The sequence below is a fragment of the Neofelis nebulosa genome, chromosome 5, assembly GCF_028018385.1.
Source record: "Neofelis nebulosa isolate mNeoNeb1 chromosome 5, mNeoNeb1.pri, whole genome shotgun sequence".
NCBI lineage: Eukaryota > Metazoa > Chordata > Mammalia > Carnivora > Felidae > Neofelis > Neofelis nebulosa.
The window spans coordinates 99385540-99407180 of record NC_080786.1 but is presented as its reverse complement, the minus strand read 5'-3'; the positions used below and the strand labels follow the sequence as shown (position 1 = coordinate 99407180).

General features: G+C 43.5%; 1 protein-coding gene across 6 annotated transcripts in view; it reads left to right on the top strand.

Moving 5' to 3' along the window:
- The window catches only part of SIDT1 (SID1 transmembrane family member 1), a 116942-nt gene extending 101918 nt beyond the window's left edge, over window positions 1-15024 (top strand). For all 6 annotated transcript variants that reach the window (XM_058731380.1, XM_058731383.1, XM_058731384.1 and 3 more), the window contains 5 exons: window positions 2211-2257; window positions 4350-4455; window positions 4530-4640; window positions 5569-5682; window positions 13097-15024. In XM_058731380.1, the coding sequence (XP_058587363.1) occupies window positions 2211-2257; window positions 4350-4455; window positions 4530-4640; window positions 5569-5682; window positions 13097-13159 (441 nt within the window). In that variant the 3' untranslated portion in view covers window positions 13160-15024. The remainder of the gene's footprint in view (window positions 1-2210; window positions 2258-4349; window positions 4456-4529; window positions 4641-5568; window positions 5683-13096) is intronic.
- The last annotated feature ends 6617 nt before the right edge of the window (window positions 15025-21641 follow it).

The window sequence follows — 21641 nt, the reverse complement described above, 5'->3', positions numbered from 1 at the left end:
GATCAAGGCAGGGTATCATCCAAAGAGGTATGATTATTTCACTTGTGGAAGTGCAAAGGGCACTCACTGGATAATTATACCATAACTGCAGGCATAAACCAGGCTTGTCCCAAGAAAACTGGGCATCTGTCACTCCGGTTGCTTTCATCAAGAACTGAACACTTTCAGGGGCACCTTGGTGGCTCAGTCGGCTAAGCATCCGACTTCAGCTCAGGTCATGATCTCACAGTTCACAAGTTTGAGCCCCGCATCGGGCTCTGTGCTGACAGCTCAGGGCCTGGAGCCTGCTTCAGATTCTGTGTCTCCCTCTCTCTCTGCCCCTCCCCCACTCATGCTCTGTGTCTCTCTTTCTCAAAAATAAATAAACATTAAAAACTTTTTTAAAAAAAGAACTTAACACTTGCCACACCATACACTGGTTTGATTTGTGTACATTGTTTGATTTTTACAGTAAGCAAGGATATTTTCTTCAAAATCGTGGTTATTACTGACTGGTTGAAATGCAAGTTCTAAAAATTCTCCATCACTGTTTTCAGTATATCATACATTTCTACACTAGGCAGAAAGATTGGGACCCTGGTCCCAGCTATATCTTGGCTCTTGGCCAGTGAGTGACCTTAGGAAGGCCACATACGTGCTGGGAGCCATTACCCCAACCTTTCCACCATGCTGTGGTCAGAATTCCTGATACTATTTGGGCCTGACACACAGGAGTTCACGAAGTACCTGCTAATAATTTATAATCAAATAGTTTACGATCATATTGACATAAAGGAATATGAGAATGTTTTCACCCTCTAGAGCTTGGGCAGGAACTCTGTTGAGGGGACTGAGGCTGAAGGGTTTTATTTACATGAGAACTTAAAAACCCAGTAGGGCTGGGGCTCCTGGGTGGCTCAGTTGGTTAAGCGTCCGACTTTGGCTCAGGTCATGATCTCGTGGTTTGTGGGTTTGAGCCCCATGTTGGGCTCTGTGCTGATAGCTCAGAGCATGGAGCGTGCTTCAGTTTTTTGTCTCCCTCTCTCTGCCCCTCCCTGCTTGTGCATGTGTTCTCTTTCTCCCTCTCTCTCTCTCTAAGAATAAATATTTTTTAAAAACCAGTAGGACCTGTGAGTATTTTGAGAGTTAAGCCTGTCTTAGCTGTGAGCCATGAGGAGCAATTAATGTTTTGTTTGTTTGTTTACTCACATTATGTGATGCAGACTGTCTTTTTTTCTAGCAGACTATTTTTCTTTTATTTTTTTTAATGTTTATTTTTGAGAGAGAGAGAGAGAGAGAGAGAGAGAGAGAGAGAGACAGAGTGTGAGCAGGGGAGGGGCAGAGAGAGAGGGAGACACAGAATTGGAAGCAGGCTCCAGGCTGTCAGCACAGAGCCCAATGCAGGGCTTGAACCCACGAACCGTGACATCATGACCTGAGCCCAAGTCGGATGCTTACCCAACTGAGCCACCCAGGCGCCCCAGAGCTAATTTTTTTAAAGGAAGATATTTCCTCCAAGCTAGATGGATCACCCACAAAGACAGAGAATCAGCACTTTTAAATAGTCCATGAGGACATGCAAATTAAAGTACAATCAGATGCCACCTAAAAGTTTTACATTGTATGCAAAGAAGCAGGGCCAGGTTGTGAATTAATCTCTATCAGAGGAACTTTCCTTTGAGATGGACCTCTCCTAGTTCACCCACCACCAACATCTTTAGTGTTAAGGCTGTGTGTTTAGAGACCGGGAGGCTGAGCGTTGCAGGACCTCCTTGGAGTCAGAGTAATGGAGAGGAAACGGGAGCCATACGGGTGAGGCCCGAGAGCTGCCTCGTGGCTCGCTAAGTAATGGCGCAGGGAAACAGTGCTGGATTACATTACAGCAACGGCAGAATTCTTTTCGCTACCGAGTAATCTGCACACACCACCAACTTCCTCAAGAAGTGGGGCCGGGGTGCCCAGCTACCCTACACACTGGTGGGGGAAACAGTAAGAGTCCTGCTTTACTCACCGTGTTTTCTTTAACAGACACAAAGTCACATCTGTTCACAGACCGAGGCCTCGCCATTTGTTCCCATAGGAGATTAGTGTCCGCCTGCAGGCACAGCTCTCTTAGAACCATGGAAACTCTTTTCACCAGGCAATTGTTTCCCCATAATTGATGCTGCCCCTACAAGTAGGTCAAAAGAAAAGAGATGTGTGCAGTCTCTCATCTGATGTTTTCTTTCCAGGATAGAATGGTGTTGCTCATCGTGGGGAATCTGGTTAACTGGTCCTTGTAAGTAGTCTTAGGAAGACACGTTTTTCTCTTTATTGATGTCTGTAACACGGCGGTTTAGCTTTCCTTGGCTGTCATTTATATAAAGAAATGTGAAATTAAGGAGCGTGTAGGACTGTGCTTGCCCTAGGGACTTGGAAGAAAGGTATTTTTCCTCCACAAAGAACACACTAGGAAGCCTTGTGTACCAACGGTGGTCTCTTTTAAAGTGCTGCGTTCAGCACCTTGATGCATTGAGCTCATTTGTGCCACAAGACCAACATCAAATCTGTTATCTACATGGATAGACTATGTAGATAGTTAGATGCTAGAGATTATTCTAAAAGTTACAAACATGAAGCATAGTTTTAAAGTCTTGTAGATCTTTCCATCAAGGCTACCCAGTAGATATTTCCCTTTCTTACTAAATGTGTGTGTGTTTGCGTGTGTGCATGAGCGTGTGTGTGTACAAGTCTCTTTCCTCTTTATTTCTTGCCCTATAGTTCTCAATCTTCCTACTGCATCAATATCCCTTTTCTTCTCTTCCCTCATTATTACCTGGGTTTTTTTCCCTCCGATGGCTTCAAAATAGAACAGTACAACAGACCTATATTTTTGTTATCTGTAACTATTTTATACAACCTATTCTCAACTTTAAAATGTGAGTAAGTGAGCTGTTTCATTAGTCTCCCCCAAGTCAGTAAGTTTAGTTGCTTTTATTAGTGGTTCTTAGCTGATATGCTAAAAAGGTCAGTGACCTTTGATAGAAAGATGACTCCTGCCCCCCTTTAAGACATGAAAGGATTGAAAACAGAGGCGTACCTTCGGGTAAAGCCAGAATCGGGTTTTGAGAATTCAAATATTACTTGGGGCATATGCTTGTGGAAGAAATTTCCCATTATGTTGTCACCCAGGGATTACCTCGGGGTAAGCGCCATGCCTGTGAAGGACCCCTCCTTGATGTAGAGACACGTCGAGATGGGTGATTCTTGGCAGTGGTCACCTGTGGCACTCTTCTTGACCTCTCTTTTAGGAAGGACCCCACAGTCCTGATGACTCTGTAAGATAGGGTGCAGGGTGCTCGTGGGAGAAAAGGGACCAACCCCTTGATAATGAGCAACTGATAACTATGTCCCCAGTGCTCACAAACACCTGGCGTGTCCCCACCCCTCCCATGACCAAAACCAAACCCACGATCTGCTCACAAGACAAGGTAAATGGCCTCTCTTTTCTTACACAGGCGCTCTTTGGGCAGCAAGGTCTGCAGGGATGAATGGGATGTGACAACACACTGGCACTATGGGAACCTGGTGGAGGGTTGGCTTCCTCTTTGTTTCTCCATCCTCAGTTTCCCATGGACACTACAAGACATGGAGTGACTTCATGTGAATCTTGAATGTTATTTTAAAAGAAATTTGGGGGAAAAAAGCAGTGCTAAACCCCAACCAAACTAAACTTCAGTATTAATGTAAAAACCATAGGGGAGCCCGAGTGGCTCAGTCGGTTGAGCTTCCAACTCTAGATTTCAGCTCAGGTCACGATCTCATGGTCAAGGGATCAAGCCCCGAGTCCAGTTCCATGCTGGATGTGGGGCCTGCTCGGGATTCTGTCTCTCTCCCTCTCTCTCTGCCCCTCCCCCACTCATGCGCGCGCGCTCTCTCTCTCTCTCTGTCTCTCTCTCTCAAAAATAAACATTTTTAAATAAATAAATAATAAAAACCATAGACAGTTTTTTGTTGATAATGTGTGGCAAGCCAATTTCTAGATAATTCTATTTCTAGTAATCTAGTCTAATGAATTAATCTTAAATGCAAAAAAAGGGAAAAGCATAATATGTCTGAAGGTAGTGATTTATTCATTGCACTGTTCTTTGTAATGAAAAGCCGCAAGGCAAAAGGAAAACTATTTCAACTAGAGAGGAAAGAGGATTGTGGTACATCCACTTATGGGAACCTTACAATCATCAAAAATGCCAGGTCAGAAGGAGGTGTTGTAATTTACTTGCATTAGAGGTTTTTCTTTAACTCCCTTCCTCCCCAAAGTGGAGGTGAAAAAGCCAACAATGTTACAAACCCAGCTTGTTGCCTACATACTAATCCCTCCCTGCACCCAGCGCCCTCTTTGGACTGATCTATCGACCCCGGGACTTCGCTTCCTACATGCTGGGGATCTTCATCTGTAACCTGCTGCTCTACCTGGCCTTTTACATCATCATGAAGGTGAGAGTGGGCACCGGGAGCCGCCTGCCCTGGGTCCGAAAAGGCCGCGAGCTGCATCTGCTTTCCATCCACAGCTCCGCAGCTCGGAGAAGCTCCTCCCCATCCCGCTCTTCTGCATCGTGGCCACGGCTGTGGTGTGGGCCTCCGCCCTGTACTTTTTCTTCCAGAATCTCAGCAGCTGGGAGGTAAGAGGGCAGTTTTCTTTTCAGAGGAAATGTTCTCCCTCCCTCTTGCCTTTTTGATCTTCCTACTTCCCTCTCCGTGTGCTTGTTGCTGTTTGTCTTTGAAATGAAAGCTTTCTCTAAAAGGGATGGTGTTTAATGTCCACACATAAATGGCATGCTGTCGTCATTGTCAGAGTAGGCCTCGTCAAGGTGTGAGCCCTCCAAACACAGCAGATTGGATGCTCATTACGTGTTGTATTATGACTCTCTTGCCCATGGAAGTTTAATGTGTGCCAAACCTTCATTACTGTATCTTCTCATAATCCTATCCATAAACAAATACCCAGCTGCAGGTGTTTATAAATCCATTGCATAGATGGGAAAACTGAGGCCTAGGAAATAAGTGATACATTGAGTAGCAAAAAGGAAGCCTTAGCTCTCCATCACAATCAATTTTAGAACATTTGTTATCACTCTAGAAAGAAAGCCTGCCCACTAGGAGTCACTCTCCGTTTCTCCCTAAACCACCAGCCACAGGCAACCACTAATCTATCTTTGGTCTCTATAGATCTGCCTGTTCTGGACATTTCATACACATGGAATCATACCATATGTGGTCTTGAAGTCTAGCTTATCCATTCATCCATGTGGTAGCGTATATTGGTACTTCATGTCTTTTTAATTGCTGAATAATTTTCCATTGTATGCATGCAGCACATTTTACCTATCATCAGTTGAGGGACATTTAGATGGTTTCCACTCTTTGGCTCTTATGAGTGTGGCCGCTGTGAACATTGTGTACAAGTTTTCGTGTGGACTAATGTTTTCTTGGAAGCTAACTTTTTGGGCCGGGCATCCAACAGCATTTTTGTAGCTTTCTGGACGCTCAGCCCTCTAAACAGCTGAACTGTAGGAGTGCTCACCCACATTCTGCCTCACCTTCCTCCAGGGAACCCCAGCCGAATCCCGGGAGAAGAACCGGGAGTGTATCCTGCTCGATTTCTTTGATGACCATGACATCTGGCACTTCCTCTCTGCCACAGCCCTGTTTTTCTCATTCTTGGTGAGTTTATAATACCTGTCTGTCAATTTCTTCTCTCTTCACATCCTGTACTTTCTTCCCCTGCGTTCCTTACTTTTTTGTATTTCTAACTTCTCTTTCTAATTCCTCATTATAATTTAATATACAAATTCTTTTATTTTTTTATTTATTTTTTTTTTTTTGAGTTTTTCAATAATTTTTATTTCTTTTTTTTTTTTTTAATATATGAAATTTACTGTCAAATTGGTTTCCATACAACACCCAGTGCTCATCCCAAAAGGTGCCCTCCTCAATACCCATCACCCACCCTGCCCTCCCTCCCACCCCCCATCAACCCTCAGTTTGTTCTCAGTTTTTAACAGTCTCTTATGCTTTGGCTCTCTCCCACTCTAACCTCTTTTTTTTTTTTTTTTCCCTTCCCCTCCCCCATGGGTTTCTGTTACGTTTCTCAGGATCCACATAAGAGTGAAACCATATGGTATCTGTCTTTCTCTGTATGGCTTATTTCACTTAGCATCACACTCTCCAGTTCCATCCACGTTGCTACAAAAGGCCATATTTCATTTTTTCTCATTGCCACGTAGTATTCCATTGTGTATATAAACCACAATTTCTTTATCCATTCATCAGTTGATGGACATTTAGGCTCTTTCCATAATTTGGCTATTGTTGAGAGTGCTGCTATAAACATTGGGGTACAAGTGCCCCTATGCATCAGTACTCCTGTATCCCTTGGATAAATTCCTAGCAGTGCTATTGCTGGGTCATAGGGTAGGTCTATTTTTAATTTTCTGAGGAACCTCCACACTGCTTTCCAGAGCGGCTGCACCAATTTGCATTCCCACCAACAGTGCAAGAGGGTTCCCATTTCTCCACATCCTCTCCAGCATCTATAGTCTCCTGATTTCTTCATTTTGGCCACTCTGACTGGCGTGAGGTGGTATCTGAGTGTGGTTTTGATTTGTATTTCCCTGATGAGGAGCGACGTTGAACATCTTTTCATGTGCCTGTTGGCCATCCGGATGTCTTCTTTAGAGAAGTGTCTATTCATGTTTTCTGCCCATTTCTTCACTGGGTTATTTGTTTTTCGGGTGTGGAGTTTGATGAGCTCTTTATAGATTTTGGATACTAGCCCTTTGTCCGATGTGTCATTTGCAAATATCTTTTCCCATTCCGTTGGTTGCCTTTTAGTTTTGTTGGTTGTTTCCTTTGCTGTGCAGAAGCTTTTTATCTTCATAAGGTCCCAGTAATTCACTTTTGCTTTTAATTCCCTTGCCTTTGGGGATGTGCCGAGTAAGAGATTGCTACGGCTGAGGTCAGAGAGGTCTTTTCCTGCTTTCTCCTCTAAGGTTTTGATGGTTTCCTGTCTCACATTCAGGTCCTTTATCCATTTTGAGTTTATTTTTGTGAATGGTGTGAGAAAGTGGTCTAGTTTCAACCTTCTGCATGTTGCTGTCCAGTTCTCCCAGCACCATTTGTTAAAGAGACTGTCTTTTTTCCATTGGATGTTCTTTCCTGCTTTGTCAAAAATGAGTTGGCCATACGTTTGTGGGTCTAGTTCTGGGGTTTCTATTCGATTCCATTGGTCTATGTGTCTGTTTTTATGCCAATACCATGCTGTCTTGATGATTACAGCTTTGTAGTAGAGGCTAAAGTCTGGGATTGTGATGCCTCCTGCTTTGGTCTTCTTCTTCAAAATTACTTTGGCTATTCGGGGCCTTTTGTGGTTCCATATGAATTTTAGGATGGCTTGTTCTAGTTTCAAGAAGAATGCTGGTGCAATTTTGATTGGGATTGCATTGAATGTGTAGATAGCTTTGGGTAGTATTGACATTTTGACAATATTTGTTCTTCCAATCCATGAGCAGGGAATGTCTTTCCATTTCTTTATATCTTCTTCAATTACCTGCATAAGCTTTCTATAGTTTTCAGCATACAGATCTTTTACATCTTTGGTTAGATTTATTCCTAGGTATTTTATGCTTCTTGGTGCAATTGTGAATGGGATTAGTTTCTTTATTTGTCTTTCTGTGGCTTCATTGTTAGTGTATAAGAATGCAACTGATTTCTGTACATTGATTTTGTATCCTGCAACTTTGCTGAATTCATGTATCAGTTCTAGCAGACTTTTGGTGGAGTCTATCGGATTTTCCATGTATAATATCATGTCATCTGCAAAAAGCGAAAGCTTGACTTCATCTTTGCCAATTTGGATGCCTTTGATTTCCTTTTGTTGTCTGATTGCTGATGCTAGAACTTCCAGCACTATATTAAACAACAGCGGTGAGAGTGGGCATCCCTGTCGTGTTCCTGATCTCAGGGAAAAAGCTCTCAGTTTTTCCCCATTGAGGATGATGTTAGCTGTGGGCTTTTCATAAATGGCTTTTATGATCTTTAAGTATGTTCCTTCTATCCCGACTTTCTCAAGGGTTTTTATTAAGAAAGGGTGCTGGATTTTGTCAAAGGCCTTTTCTGCATCGATTGACAAGATCATATGGTTCTTCTCTTTTTTGTTGTTAATGTGATGTATCACGTTGATCGATTTGCGAATGTTGAACCAGCCCTGCATCCCAGGAATGAATCCCACTTGATCATGGTGAATAATCCTTTTTATATGCTGTTGAATTCGATTTGCTAGTATCTTATTGAGAATTTTTGCATCCATATTCATCAGGGATATTGGCCTGTAGTTCTCTTTTTTTACTGGGTCTCTGTCTGGTTTAGGAATCAAAGTAATACTGGCTTCATAGAATGAGTCTGGAAGTTTTCCTTCCCTTTCTATTTCTTGGAATAGCTTGAGAAGGATAGGTATTATCTCTGCTTTAAACGTCTGGTAGAACTCCCCTGGGAAGCCATCTGGTCCTGGACTCTTATTTGTTGGGAGATTTTTGATAACCGATTCCATTTCTTCGCTGGTTATGGGTCTGTTCAAGCTTTCTATTTCCTCCTGATTGAGTTTTGGAAGAGTGTGGGTGTTTAGGAATTTGTCCATTTCTTCAAGGTTGTCCAATTTGTTGGCATATAATTTTTCATAGTATTCCCTGATAATTGTTTGTATCTCTGAGGGATTGGTTGTAATATTTCCATTTTCATTCATGATTTTATCTATTTGGGTCATCTCCCTTTTCTTTTTGAGAAGCCTGGCTAGAGGTTTGTCAATTTTGTTTATTTTTTCAAAAAACCAACTCTTGGTTTCGTTGATCTGCTCTACAGTTTTTTTAGATTCTATATTATTTATTTCTGCTCTGATCTTTATGATTTCTCTTCTTCTGCTGGGTTTAGGCTGCCTTTGCTGTTCTGCTTCTATTTCCTTTAGGTGTGCTGTTAGATTTTGTATTTGGGATTTTTCTTGTTTCTTGAGATAGGCCTGGATTGCAATGTATTTTCCTCTCAGGACTGCCTTCGCTGCATCCCAAAGCGTTTGGATTGTTGTATTTTCATTTTCGTTTGTTTCCATATATTTTTTAATTTCTTTTCTAATTGCCTGGTTGACCCACTCATTCGTTAGTAGGGTGTTCTTTAACCTCCATGCTTTTGGAGGTTTTCCAGACTTTTTCCTGTGGTTGATTTCAAGCTTCATAGCATTGTGGTCTGAAAGTATGCATGGTATAATTTCAATTCTTGTAAACTTATGAAGGGCTGTTTTGTGACCCAGTATATGATCTATCTTGGAGAATGTTCCATGTGCACTCGAGAAGAAAGTATATTCTGTTGCTTTGGGATGCAGAGTTCTAAATATATCTGTCAAGTCCATCTGATCCAATGTATCATTCAGGGCCCTTGTTTCTTTATTGACTGTGTGTCTAGATGATCTATCCATTTCTGTAAGTGGGGTGTTAAAGTCCCCTGCAATGACCACATTCTTATCAATAAGGTTGCTTATGTTTATGAGTAACTGTTTTATATATCTGGGGGCTCCGGTATTTGGCGCATAGACATTTATAATTGTTAGCTCTTCCTGATGGATAGACCCTGTAATTATTATATAATGCCCTTCTTCATCTCTTGTTACAGCCTTTAATTTAAAGTCTAGTTTGTCTGATATAAGTATGGCTACTCCAGCTTTCTTTTGGCTTCCAGTAGCATGATAAATAGTTCTCCATCCCCTCACTCTCAATCTAAAGGTGTCCTCAGATCTCAAATGAGTCTCTTGTAGACAGCAAATAGATGGGTCTTGTTTTTTTATCCATTCTGATACCCTATGTCTTTTGGTTGGTGCATTTAATCCATTTACATTCAGTGTTATTATAGAAAGATACGGGTTTAGAGTCATTGTGATGTCTGTATGTTTTATGCTCGTAGTGATGTCTCTGGTACTTTGTCTCACAGGATCCCCCTTAGGATCTCTTGTAGGGCTGGTTTCGTGGTGACAAATTCCTTCAGTTTTTGTTTGTTTGGGAAGACCTTTATCTCTCCTTCTATTCTAAATGACAGACTTGCTGGATAAAGGATTCTCGGCTGCATATTTTTTCTGTTTAGCACACTGAAGATATCGTGCCAAGCCTTTCTGGTCTGCCAAGTTTCAAAGGAGAGATCAGTCACGAGTCTTATAGGTCTCCCTTTATATGTGAGGGCACGTTTATCCCTTGCTGCTTTCAGAATTTTCTCTTTATCCTTGTATTTTGCCAGTTTCACTATGATATGTCGTGCAGAAGATCGATTCAAGTTACGTCTGAAGGGAGTTCTCTGTGCCTCTTGGATTTCAATGCCTTTTTCCTTCCCCAGTTCAGGGAAGTTCTCAGCTATAATGTCTTCAAGTACCCCTTCAGCACCTTTCCCTCTCTCTTCCTCCTCTGGGATACCAATTATGCGTATATTATTTCTTTTTAGTGTATCACTTAGTTCTCTAATTTTCCCCTCATACTCCTGGATTTTTTTATCTCTCTTTCTTTCAGCTTCCTCTTTCTCCATAACTTTATCTTCTAGTTCACCTATTCTCTCCTCTGCCTCTTCAATCCAAGCCGTCGTGGTTTCCATTTTGTTTTGCATTTCGTTTAAAGCGTTTTTCAGCTCCTCGTGACTGTGCCTTAGTCCCTTGATCTCTGTAGCAAGAGATTCTCTGCTGTCCTGTATACTGTTTTCAAGCCCAGCGATTAATTTTATGACTATTATTCTAAATTCACTTTCTGTTATATTATTTAAATCCTTTTTGATCAGTTCATTAGCTGTTGTTATTTCCTGGAGATTCTTCTGAGGGGAATTCTTCCGTTTGGTCATTTTGGATAGTCCCTGGGGCGGTGAGGACCTGCAGGGCACTTCCCCCGTGCTGTGGTGTATAACTGGAGTTGGTGGGCGGGGCCGCAGTCCGACCTGATGTCTGCCCCCAGCCCACCGCTGGGGCCACAGTCAGACTGGTGTGTGCCTTCTCTTCCCCTCTCCTAGGGGCGGGATTCACTGTGGGGTGGTGTGGCCCGTCTGGTCTACTTGCACACTGCCAGGCTTGTGGTGCTGGGGAGCTGGCGTATTAGCTGGGGTGGTTAGGCAAGGTGCACGGGGGCGGGAGGGGCAGGCTTAGCTCGCTTCTCCTTAGGTGATCCACTTCAGGAGGGGCCCTGTGGCAGCGGGAGGGAGTCAGATCCACTGCCGGAGGTTTGGCTCCGCAGAAGCACAGAGTTGGGTGTTTGCGCGGAGCGAGCAAGTTCCCTGGCAGGAACTGGTTCCCTTTGGGATTTTGGCTGGGGGATGGGCGGGGGAGATGGTGCTGGCGAGCGCCTTTGTTCCCCGCCAAGCTGAGCTCTGCCGTCCGGGGGCTCAGCAGCTCTCCCTCCCTTTGTCCTCCAGCCTTCCCGCTTTCTGAGCAGAGCTGTTAACTTATGACCTCCCAGACTCTAAGTCGAGCTTGCTGTCGGAACACAGTCCGTCCGGCCCCTCCGCTTTTGCCAGCCCGACTCGGGGGCTCTGCTTGGCCGGCGAGCCGCCCCTCCGCCCCGGCTCCCTCCCGCCAGTCCGTGGAGCGCGCACCGCCTCGCCGCCCTTCCTACCCTCTTCCGTGGGCCTCTCGTCTGCGCTTGGCTCCGGAGACTCTGTTCTGCTAGTCCTCTGGCGGTTTTCTGGGTTATTTAGGCAGGTATAGGTGGAATCTAAGTGATCAGCAGGACGCGCGGTGAGCCCAGCGTCCTCCTACGCCGCCATCTTCCGGAACTCCATCTACAAATTCTTTTATATCTTTTTTCGCATTGTATCCTTCAGCTAGATATTTATTTTCATTTTCCTTTTACTCTCCAATATTTCAAGATACAGTTAACAAAATGATTTTCCTTAAATGGCACAACGTTTAGACTGAATCGGTTATTAGAACTCACATGCCCAGAATCGCCCCAGGAATCACTTCTGGCACTCACTCAAATTTCAGAAACATTAGATTCTTCCTTCTTGTGCTCACATTCCTCCTCCTCTTCCAGTCTCACTGAATATCCCACAAATATTTTACAAGTTTCTGGAGCAGCTGGGGATAGCAGCCAGGTCTCTTGCTTCTAACCGGTCTGTCCCAGATCTCTCCTGTAATCCTTCCATTTCTTGTGGCCCAAACACCTTTCCAGAAGCTATGCATACTCTAACAATGGATGATCACTGCTGGCTTCCTTTCATCCTAATTTAGGCTTTTCCAAATTAAAAGTCCGCTGTGCCTGTGCACAGGTAGCAAGCAACAACACTGGGAGACCTGTGCTCCCAGCACTGCTCAAGGTGAGCGGGCTCTGCCGCCACACGGCCTCGAGAGTGGAGCGGGGCTGCCCCCTCGTGGCCATCTGGGGAAGTTCAACAATCTGTATAAACCTCACTCCTCGTGACGTGTAGTTTTGATGAGCAACACCTTCATGAGAGAGACAGAGACCACAAAAGTGGAGTGAAAGTTTCCATGTGAAGAGAGTGGTGGCAGAGGGAACTGAAAATGGAGGCAGAGTATACATTGCTTGTATAGCAATACTCTATGCAACAAGATTTCCTTTCCTCTAGATCTTGGGCCACATGTCCCCTTTTAAGTAATGACTTAAGTAATGACTTCCCTGGCCACCCATCAGCACTTTTTTTCAAACTTTCCCTACCCCATACTTCCTATACTCCCTCCATAGTTTAATTTTTGTTACTATTTCATTACATATTATTATCTAGTACACTGGACTTTGCATACATCACTAACATGGCTGTATTGTTCCCATTTGCTTCATGTCTGAAGCTCTCTCAAATGTAAGCTCCAAGAAGGTAGGGAGTTTTGTCTCTGGCATCTAGAATAGCACATAATAGGCCCTTGGTACACATCGGAATTAATAGATGAATTAGGTGATCAGAATTGCCCATGTAGAGCACAGCACTGCAGACAGCCACAGAGGACAGGAAGGCGCTGTGCTGTCAACCCAGGTGAGTCTCAGAGAGGAAGTTGGGCTTACTGTGGCTGTGACCATGCACTGCTTTCATTCCTCTGCCCGTCCCATTCCAGGTTTTGTTAACCCTGGATGATGACCTGGACGTGGTTCGGAGGGACCAGATCCCTGTCTTCTGAGCCTCCAGCACTAAGAAAGGGAGGGGGAGCAATCGATCTCGGTGCTGTTTCATGAAAATACAGGGACCGCAGCAAAGTCACCACTGCCAAATGCTCCACTCACCTCGTCAGGTCAACTTGGTGTGCGCTCACACAGGGAGGACAGGGGCAGGACGGAGATTCAAGCCTGCAAGAAGGGAGGTGGAGGGGAAGCCACGGGTCTGGACAGAGGCAATCCCTGAAGAGTCTAGAGACACCCATCCCCTTGTGTTTGCAGCCCTGAGATAAACGTGGACACAAGCTGCATCCAAGTCAACTCTGTCTTGGGACCCCTCCTGCCCTCCTCTGAGACTCGCCGGCAAGGACAGAGTGATGCTGCCCTCTTCTGTCCAGCTGCCTCCAGGCCCGGAGAGGCCAGCAGCTCAGATCTCCTGCCCAGACACTTTTTAGATGGGCCCCCTTCGCACCCCCACGGTATCTGCTGCTTGACACATCCCAGAGCACCAACTCGCTTCTCCAGGGTCCAGGGGTGATACAGCTCCTCAGAGTCTGGTGGAGGGCTGAACCCACGTCCTAGGGCTTAGTAGGACCAGCTAGTCACCTCCTTGGAAGGAACGCTGTATGCGTCCCCCAGGTTCCTGACCCCATTAGAAGGGCTCTGGATTGGGCTTTGTCATGCACTCGTCCTAACAGGTAACTGTTCCCAGGACCAAGGCTTGGGTACTCACCTACTTGTTAGTGTCTTCATGCCACCGCTGTGTGTTGACCCCACAACTCAGGCTCTACTTTCCTGGGTTAGGCCCCGGCGTTCTCTCACCAGCTCCAAAAACTCTTCTAGCAGCAGAAGGAGTGAGAGAAATGACCGACAGGGCTAAGAGACTGGTGACATCAGCCTCCAGCAAACAGACCTCACCCTAAGGAAGTGGGTGCCTAGAGCACATGCAGCAAAGCTGAAATTGCCTCCTCGAGCGTCCAATTCTAACAGCTCGATTCTGTGCCCATGTCACCTGTGGGGAATAAATAATTGTTCAAACCAGGGATGCTGCATTGGGGGTCCTCTGCCACCGACCAAGCCCCTTACCTGTCACTTGAGGCAGGTTAGGGCCTCCAGATTTTCTCTCTGAAGTTCTCTAGAAGTAACTCTCAGGATGAACACATTTTACTCATCCTCTTGAGTTGCAAAGAGCAAGCTGATTGAGGATTGCTTCTTGGTTGCACCGGATTCTCATTCTCTCGCCAGTAAGGTGCTGCAAAGCCCACTTCACTGCCACCGTCTGACATCTCTGCCCCTGCCACGCCCCATTTGGACCAAGCACCCGTGGTACCTGGAGGAAGATGTAATCAGAAAAGAGACATATGAATGTGCACCCTATATATATTTGCCTGTGAAGTTGAAGTCACCTGTTACCTCTGCTTTCCTGATCGTTCATTAGGGAAATGGATCAGGCGTCCTTTTTGTTTAAAAAAGTATTACTGTCTCTAAAATATTTGTATAATGTTCAAAGTCACATTGCAGAAGTTTCAATAGCAAACTTTCCCGGATTTTAAAAACACAAAGATGTTTTAATGAAACTTTTTGTGATTTTCTTTTCTAAAATGTCCCCAAACTTATCATTGCTTTTCTACTATTCTTCCTTCCTTAAAAACTGTTGGCTTCCATAGGCTATATAAAGGCCACCTATAAAAATAGTTGTGATAGTCTAACATCTAAAACAAATTTCGAATCCATTTAATAATGGCTCATTTGACCTAATTCTTTTATTTTAATGCACTGATGGCTTCAATCAAAAAAAAAAAAAAAGGGTGCACTAAGGAAATGTGGACAAAGTCTGTTCAAGTGTCCCTGTGGCCCAAAGTGAATAAATTGTGAGATGCGTTACCTGGTCCAGCAGCTTGTTTGGAAATGTATCTGTGGGAATGAGGAGGGGGCTCTGAACTGTGTTGTGCTGCGGTGTTCTTGACCGTTTATTCCCATCATGTCTATATTATGCTGTAAACTCACACACTGTGGTCAGTTCCCTTCTCTGCAGCAGGACTAAAAACCCAGACCAAGCTTGCTCCTACAACTATCAATTCTAAATGTAGTTGTTGCTACTTCTCTCTACAGTACGAATGTCATGGCTGGAGGACATGAGAAAGTTGTCCGACTGCATCCGTGGTTGATAGGAATGCGAGGGTGGAGGGGGGCAGCCTCCCAGCTGAATGGTCCCTTGTCCCTGTGTAGAACAATGCCCACGCAACTTTTGTCTGTGCTCGTGGACTTCGCTCTTTAAAGAGAAGGGAAGATTAATCTGAAAGCCAAGTTCAGCCAGAGGGTAACCGGAGAAAACAGCCACTGTGAAGAGGTTTTTGGCAGACGAGGCACAGAAGTAAAAGGAGTAGGTCAGCTGGAGCAGGACCGAGATGTGGCAGCCAGGGGAGCAAAGCTGTGCGCATAAAAAAATGACCTCTTCACACCTCTGACGAATGCTGGAGAGGCAAGTCCACCTGTTGACGTTGGATGGTTGAGGGATTAGCCTGATTTTATTTTAGCAGCAGGAGAAGCCAGTGGAAAACCAGAGTCTATCTGGGGAAGGGACTTTCCATGACTGAAGGAGATCACCAAGCCAGCTCCTGGTGCAAAGAAAGTGGCAGCTGCTTCCTTTGTAGCTCTGAGCAGCCACCAGAATGTTCTGTGAGATCACAAAATGCCTGTGTCGGTAAATCAAATAACATCCAAAATGTTTCTCATTCTGGGAGATAGCCTCTCTGTGTAAAACTTAGGGGAAAGGGAGAAACAGAGATAAACATTATTCACAGAAGGAACAGTGGAGCCTGGAAAGATTCTTGAGTCAGATTTTCATCCAAGTATGTTCACGTGCTCACTGTGTGACCTCAGGCAAGTTGCTGGAACACTCTGATCCTTGCCTAACACACCCACTTGACAGTACATTAGGGGACAAAAGTAGAGACGTGCAGAGCACCAGGAGTAGTGCCACGACAGAGAAGATTGTCACCCCGTCCCTCTTGAATCCCATGGGGGGGCAGGGCAAGAGCGGGTCTCTCCACTGGGCTGACATCTCTATCCTCTAGAGGCTCTCCATTGAAATCTGCTGTCCTGTTTCCTGTCCTCAGTTCCAGGAGGCCCTGAAGGGTTTGGGAGGCCTCTTCACCTTCAAAGATACTGCCCAGAGTTCTCAAACCTCCTAGTCCCAGTGTCCCCCAACCCACCCCACCCTTTATGGCTGCATGTCACTGCCTCTGGCCCTTAATACTCTTACCCCAACCCAGATGAAAAATCACTACCAAATCTAGGGCCAAGTGGAAAATCTGGCTGTGTAGGTCACACCTCATTACCGCCATCTCTGCCCTGGGAATCTCAAAGAAAACCTGAATTTTCTCCCTTTCTCGAGTAGCTGTTACTACTGTGGTTCAGCAAAAGCCACGGCAAATGTTTCCCCGTCCCTCCCTACCCCCTCCCAAATGTTCTGTAGAGAAAGCCTGGATGTTCAGCCTGCATGAAGATGGGAAACAAATCTGGCTCCAGAAAGAAGCAGGGGAATGTCCCTCAGGTTTTGAAATGACTAATATCCCTGGTGAAACTAAGGAAAGGCATTGTGAGTAAAGATACAATCTGCCTCTGCCTGAAGCAATGGAAAACCCTTGATTCTGCCCGGTTTATGGTAGGTGTTTTTGTTGTTGTTTTTAATGCTGTTTGGTGGAGACAACATGTATTGTGTAACTAGGTTTTAACGTCTCCTCAATATTAAAGCACCATTGTCAAGGAGGTAAAGTGCCTGTCAAATCTTCGGCCTTAACACACATGAATTCAAAAAAAGTTTCACAGGAGTCAAAGATCAGCCTTCACCATGAGTTTCTAAAAGGCCATAGTAATAGTTTTGCTTGGATGGGACTCCTCTGTAAGAAGAGACCCCTGCTCTATGAACTCCAAGGCAGGACTTATTACACTTTTCCTTGACGTGTGGTCTGGCTATTCTCATTGAAACACAAAGAAGGCTAAGTGGTTACCATTGTTCACACAGAATTCCCCTTTACTCCCCAATCTTAGGGAAATGGACTCTGCCCTCTTCCTAAATATCCCTGGATTAGGAGATTTCATAACTTTTCCTGAACTTCAAATTTTAAAAAAATTCCTTGGCTCTATCCTACATCCGTTTCATTGCCTTAGAGTTTCTGTCATCTCAGGATTTACCCATTTCTCTGGAGATGAACAATAATTAACCACCATATTTTAACATAGAATGGCCTTGAAGTCATATCACATCTCAGTCAAGGGCTAAATAAAGTCTAGGTGTTTTATCTCTTGTTCAGCAGTATAGTTTTGATTTAGCAAATAAGAGATTGAAACAGTGAAAGATGTTCAAGTCAGGACAAGAGAAGACTGACACCCAATCGTAGTATGGCTTTCTTCTGGCCTCCTCATCTACCCTATGTTCTAACATTCTTCTTGAATTAGGACTCTAAGTCATTTAAACAGAAGATAATCCAAAATAATTCAGAGGATGTCTATTTTACGGGGCTATAACATTGCCATCACAGAAAAGAGCTGATTTGCACTTTATGATTTTTATTATGTCACCTATCCGAGCCTTTCACAAGGTTCAGTACCCGGTACCAGGCAGGTCCCTTCGAGGAAGAGCACAAATTCAGACCTTGTCTGAATATCAAATATCAAATACTTGAATATTTGATATTCTGAATATCAAATACTTGATATAATATCTGAATATCAAATACTTGATAAAGTAACCTACTTTTTTAGGGGATCCATTTCTCTTTTAACCTCTCCTTCCTTACCACTTCTCTGTCCACTTCTCTGTCCATTTACACAGAATCAGAAATACAGCTTCTGCTAATGGTTAATCGAGAAATATTTGGGCCAGGCTCCACAAGGAGCAGGACCCAGCAATGCGCAAAAGGCACACAATTTCTTCCGTCACAGGATCTGTGGTCCAAAAAGGAAGATGGACATGAAGCACATCATCATAATTTTTTCATTTTAAGTGGGCAAAGAGCTCCAAGAAGAGAGTGGCCTTCCTAGAATCTTATCATTAGGCGCAGAGCAGAAAAAAGTCCAAATAAGTACCAGCAATTTTTATCCCCATGTGTGAAGCCCTAAACTTGCTGCTGATACAACATAGCATCTCAAATTCTTGGAAAGCATACTTGCTGGGTCTCCAGAAGAGATGTTTTCGGAGGTGCAGGCTCTCTCCCTCTATGGTTCCCAGTCCTACCACACAAACAAATAAAATAATTAGAGGGGACTTTCTCAGGATCAGAGAGGTGGGTGCTATTCTCAGCGACGGGTAACTTGGAAGGAAGAGGCTTATTGCTAAAACTACACCAAAGATGTCTGAGAATTCCAAGTTGGCCTGCGAGTGCTAGAACAATGTAATGCAGAGGTAGGTGAAGCATGAAAGAGAAGGGAAACTGAGAATGAGGCGGGAATAAGGTATGTAAACCTGGAAGACCCAGCTGAGATTCAAAGGTCAGGTTCAAGCAGTAGTGTCCTCTGAAAGCAGAAGCGGAAGGCAACAGATAGCAGCCTGAACCATCCCTGAAAGCTATATATGGGGAGATACAAGAGGCTTTACACAAGAGGGTAAATTGAGGCTTGGTTGGGATGTGGAGGGGAAGATAGCTGCTTCTTTGTGTCATGAAGAAAGAGAAAGTTGTTTACCTGGTAATGGTGTTGGTGGCTCACATGATGGAGAGAGCTTACTGGACCATCATTTTAGGGAAGACCTTGTAAGAAGGGATGGAGAAGGACTGGGCCCAAGCAGGAGTGACACGTTTTGACATGGTACCTTTGTGGGTTTGATGTTATTTACTTGTTTTCAGGCCGACTGAAAGCAAAATGAAAGAGACCCCCGGGCTCCACCAGGTTGAGACTACAGGACTGGACAATATTTTAAAATATCACACTTGGACTAAGAGGGAAGCCCACAGCCTACTGGACTCTCACAGCCTGCCCTGTCATGCCCAGAAGAGGAGAATAATTGTGTCTTTCCCAGATAAAAAGAGAGAAGTCAGAAAAATTGAGAGGTACTTTGATGACCACCTCCAATTTTTCATAAGAAAAATGAAAGTCCCAATTTTGATCTTAGCAGAGAACAGAGATCCAAAAAGAGAGAGAGAGTTGGGGTGGGGATCATCTCAATCCATCCTTGAACAAACAAAAACTGCTCCAACTCCCTAATTCTGAGGAATTGCAACAACCCGTCCCTGCTGGAGGACAAACAGGGCACTGAGCTTTTCGATCTGCCCTTCTAGTAGGGTCTTCCTGTTGGAAACTGTTGTCCTCAGTTCCCGTCTCTGACCTGTAGAACATTAAAGTCAGCAGAATTGATCATTAAAACAGCAAACATTTGTCATCAGGCATTCTGTCAAGGGTTTTATATGCATTACCATATTTAATCTTGAACCACCCAACCCCATGAAGTAGGCACTGTTAGAACATTTGCCTCATGGAGAAACTGACACTTAAAGAAGTCACTGTTCACTAGATGAAGTGACTGCTGCAGAAAGCTGGATTGACAGTCAGAAGAAGTAGCCTAGGTAACGAGACCGGAGAAAAGAGAAGACGGATTATGTTGTAAGGAAGGGTCAACTCTTATTTACGCATGTATCTATACATGCAAAACAGAGCCTAGAATTATATGACTATTGAACAGATTAACAAAAATTGAAAGTTTCAGCAAAATTCCGAAGATATGTGTCTATTATATAAACATGAATAACAATGAAACTGATAAAATCATGGCTTTGGATCACTTTGGCTCTATAAAGCTGGAACAGCTGGATTCATGTGAAGACTGTTGCTTCAGTCTCTAAGCTTGTAAAAGTTAAGAACCAAAGTCCTTTTTCTAAATTCAATGATTGTCCTTGGCAAAGGGCTACACGTCCAAAGATTCATTTTAAATTAAAATATATGTAACATGAGGTGTCAGGTTTCCACTGGGAGCCTGCTGCTCCAGAAACAAAATTAACAATGGAGAGAAAGTACAGGAATATAGTCCTAGGTTTTTATTTCCTAAAAAACATTCACAGATTTGGGGTGCCTGGGTGGCTCAGTTGATTAAGTGTCTGACTTAGGCTCAGGTTGTGATCTCCCGGTTTGTGGGTTTGAGCCCTATGTTGGTCTCTATGCTGACAGCTCAGAGACTGGAGCCTGCTTCGGATTCTGTTGTCTCCCTCTCTCTCTGCCCCTCCCCAACTTACACTCTGTCTTTCTCCCCAAAATAAATAAACATTAAAAAAAATTCGCAGATTAAAAAAATCGTCAAGGCAAAAAGTCTTCCAAAGCTACCTCTAAGATTGATCTCTGCTGGTCCAATAGATCAGGTAGAATCTACCACTAGTGTCAATGGCTGGCCCATCCTCATACTTGGTGACTGTGCCCAGCTGTCCCCTCATACAAGGGAGTGATTTCATCCTGATGAATTGAGGCAGAGGAACTAGCCTCAATTGAACTGAGGAATTACAATTCTCCGTTTGAAGTATAATGATAATAGTGGTAAATGTTTTTAAATGTGTCCAGAAACAAGACAAAAAAGAACATGACTTGGTTTGAAACACTGATATACTAACCAATTTTCTTCTCCTATACTAAGCTGTCTGTTGGGCTTTTATATATATATATATATATATATGTATATATATATACATATACACACATATATATATACACATATATATACATATATACATATATACATATACATATATATACATATATACATATATACATATACATATGTGTATATATATATGTGTGTATATGTATATATATATACATATATGTATATATATGTGTATATATATATAGTGTATACACATATATATGTATGTATATATGTGTATATATATATAGTGTGTGTGTGTTATAATATATATTTTATATATATACATATATTTATATTTAATGTGAATTTGCACATCCGTCACTCAGCAGCATTTAAAAAAAATATGATTTAGTTTAATTGAATCATGAGTTCCCAGAAAACTTCCCTGAAGCAGTAAGTTCTCCACTACCACAATTTGGCTTCAGCCTCTTTCCAAACCACAGATCTGAATATGATTAAACAATGTACAAAAACAAAACCAGACCTGCCCAGCACAAACTTAGTTAAAAGATGGATTTTCGTATCTCCCCCCAAATCTGCAGCTTACCTGATAATGTGAAAAATTAAGTGGCACATTGATACCAGTTTAACCAACTTACCAGACTTCTGAACTGATGTAGGTAGCAAATTAACATTATCTCCTTAATTTCCAACAGAAAGAAGGAGAGGTCAAAGGGGCTGTTGACATTGACCAAGAAACTGTATTCTAGTGTTCCCTGCATTTCAGTCTCCTGGGTAGGGGAGATGGAAATGAGGATTTTCATAAAAAATAATTGCCACTTTACATTCAAATGTTCCTTTGCAACTGTGTGAAAACACTTTCAAATATCAAACCTCATTTGTCCCTCATGTCGGCCCTGTGAGGCAGGATAGATAAT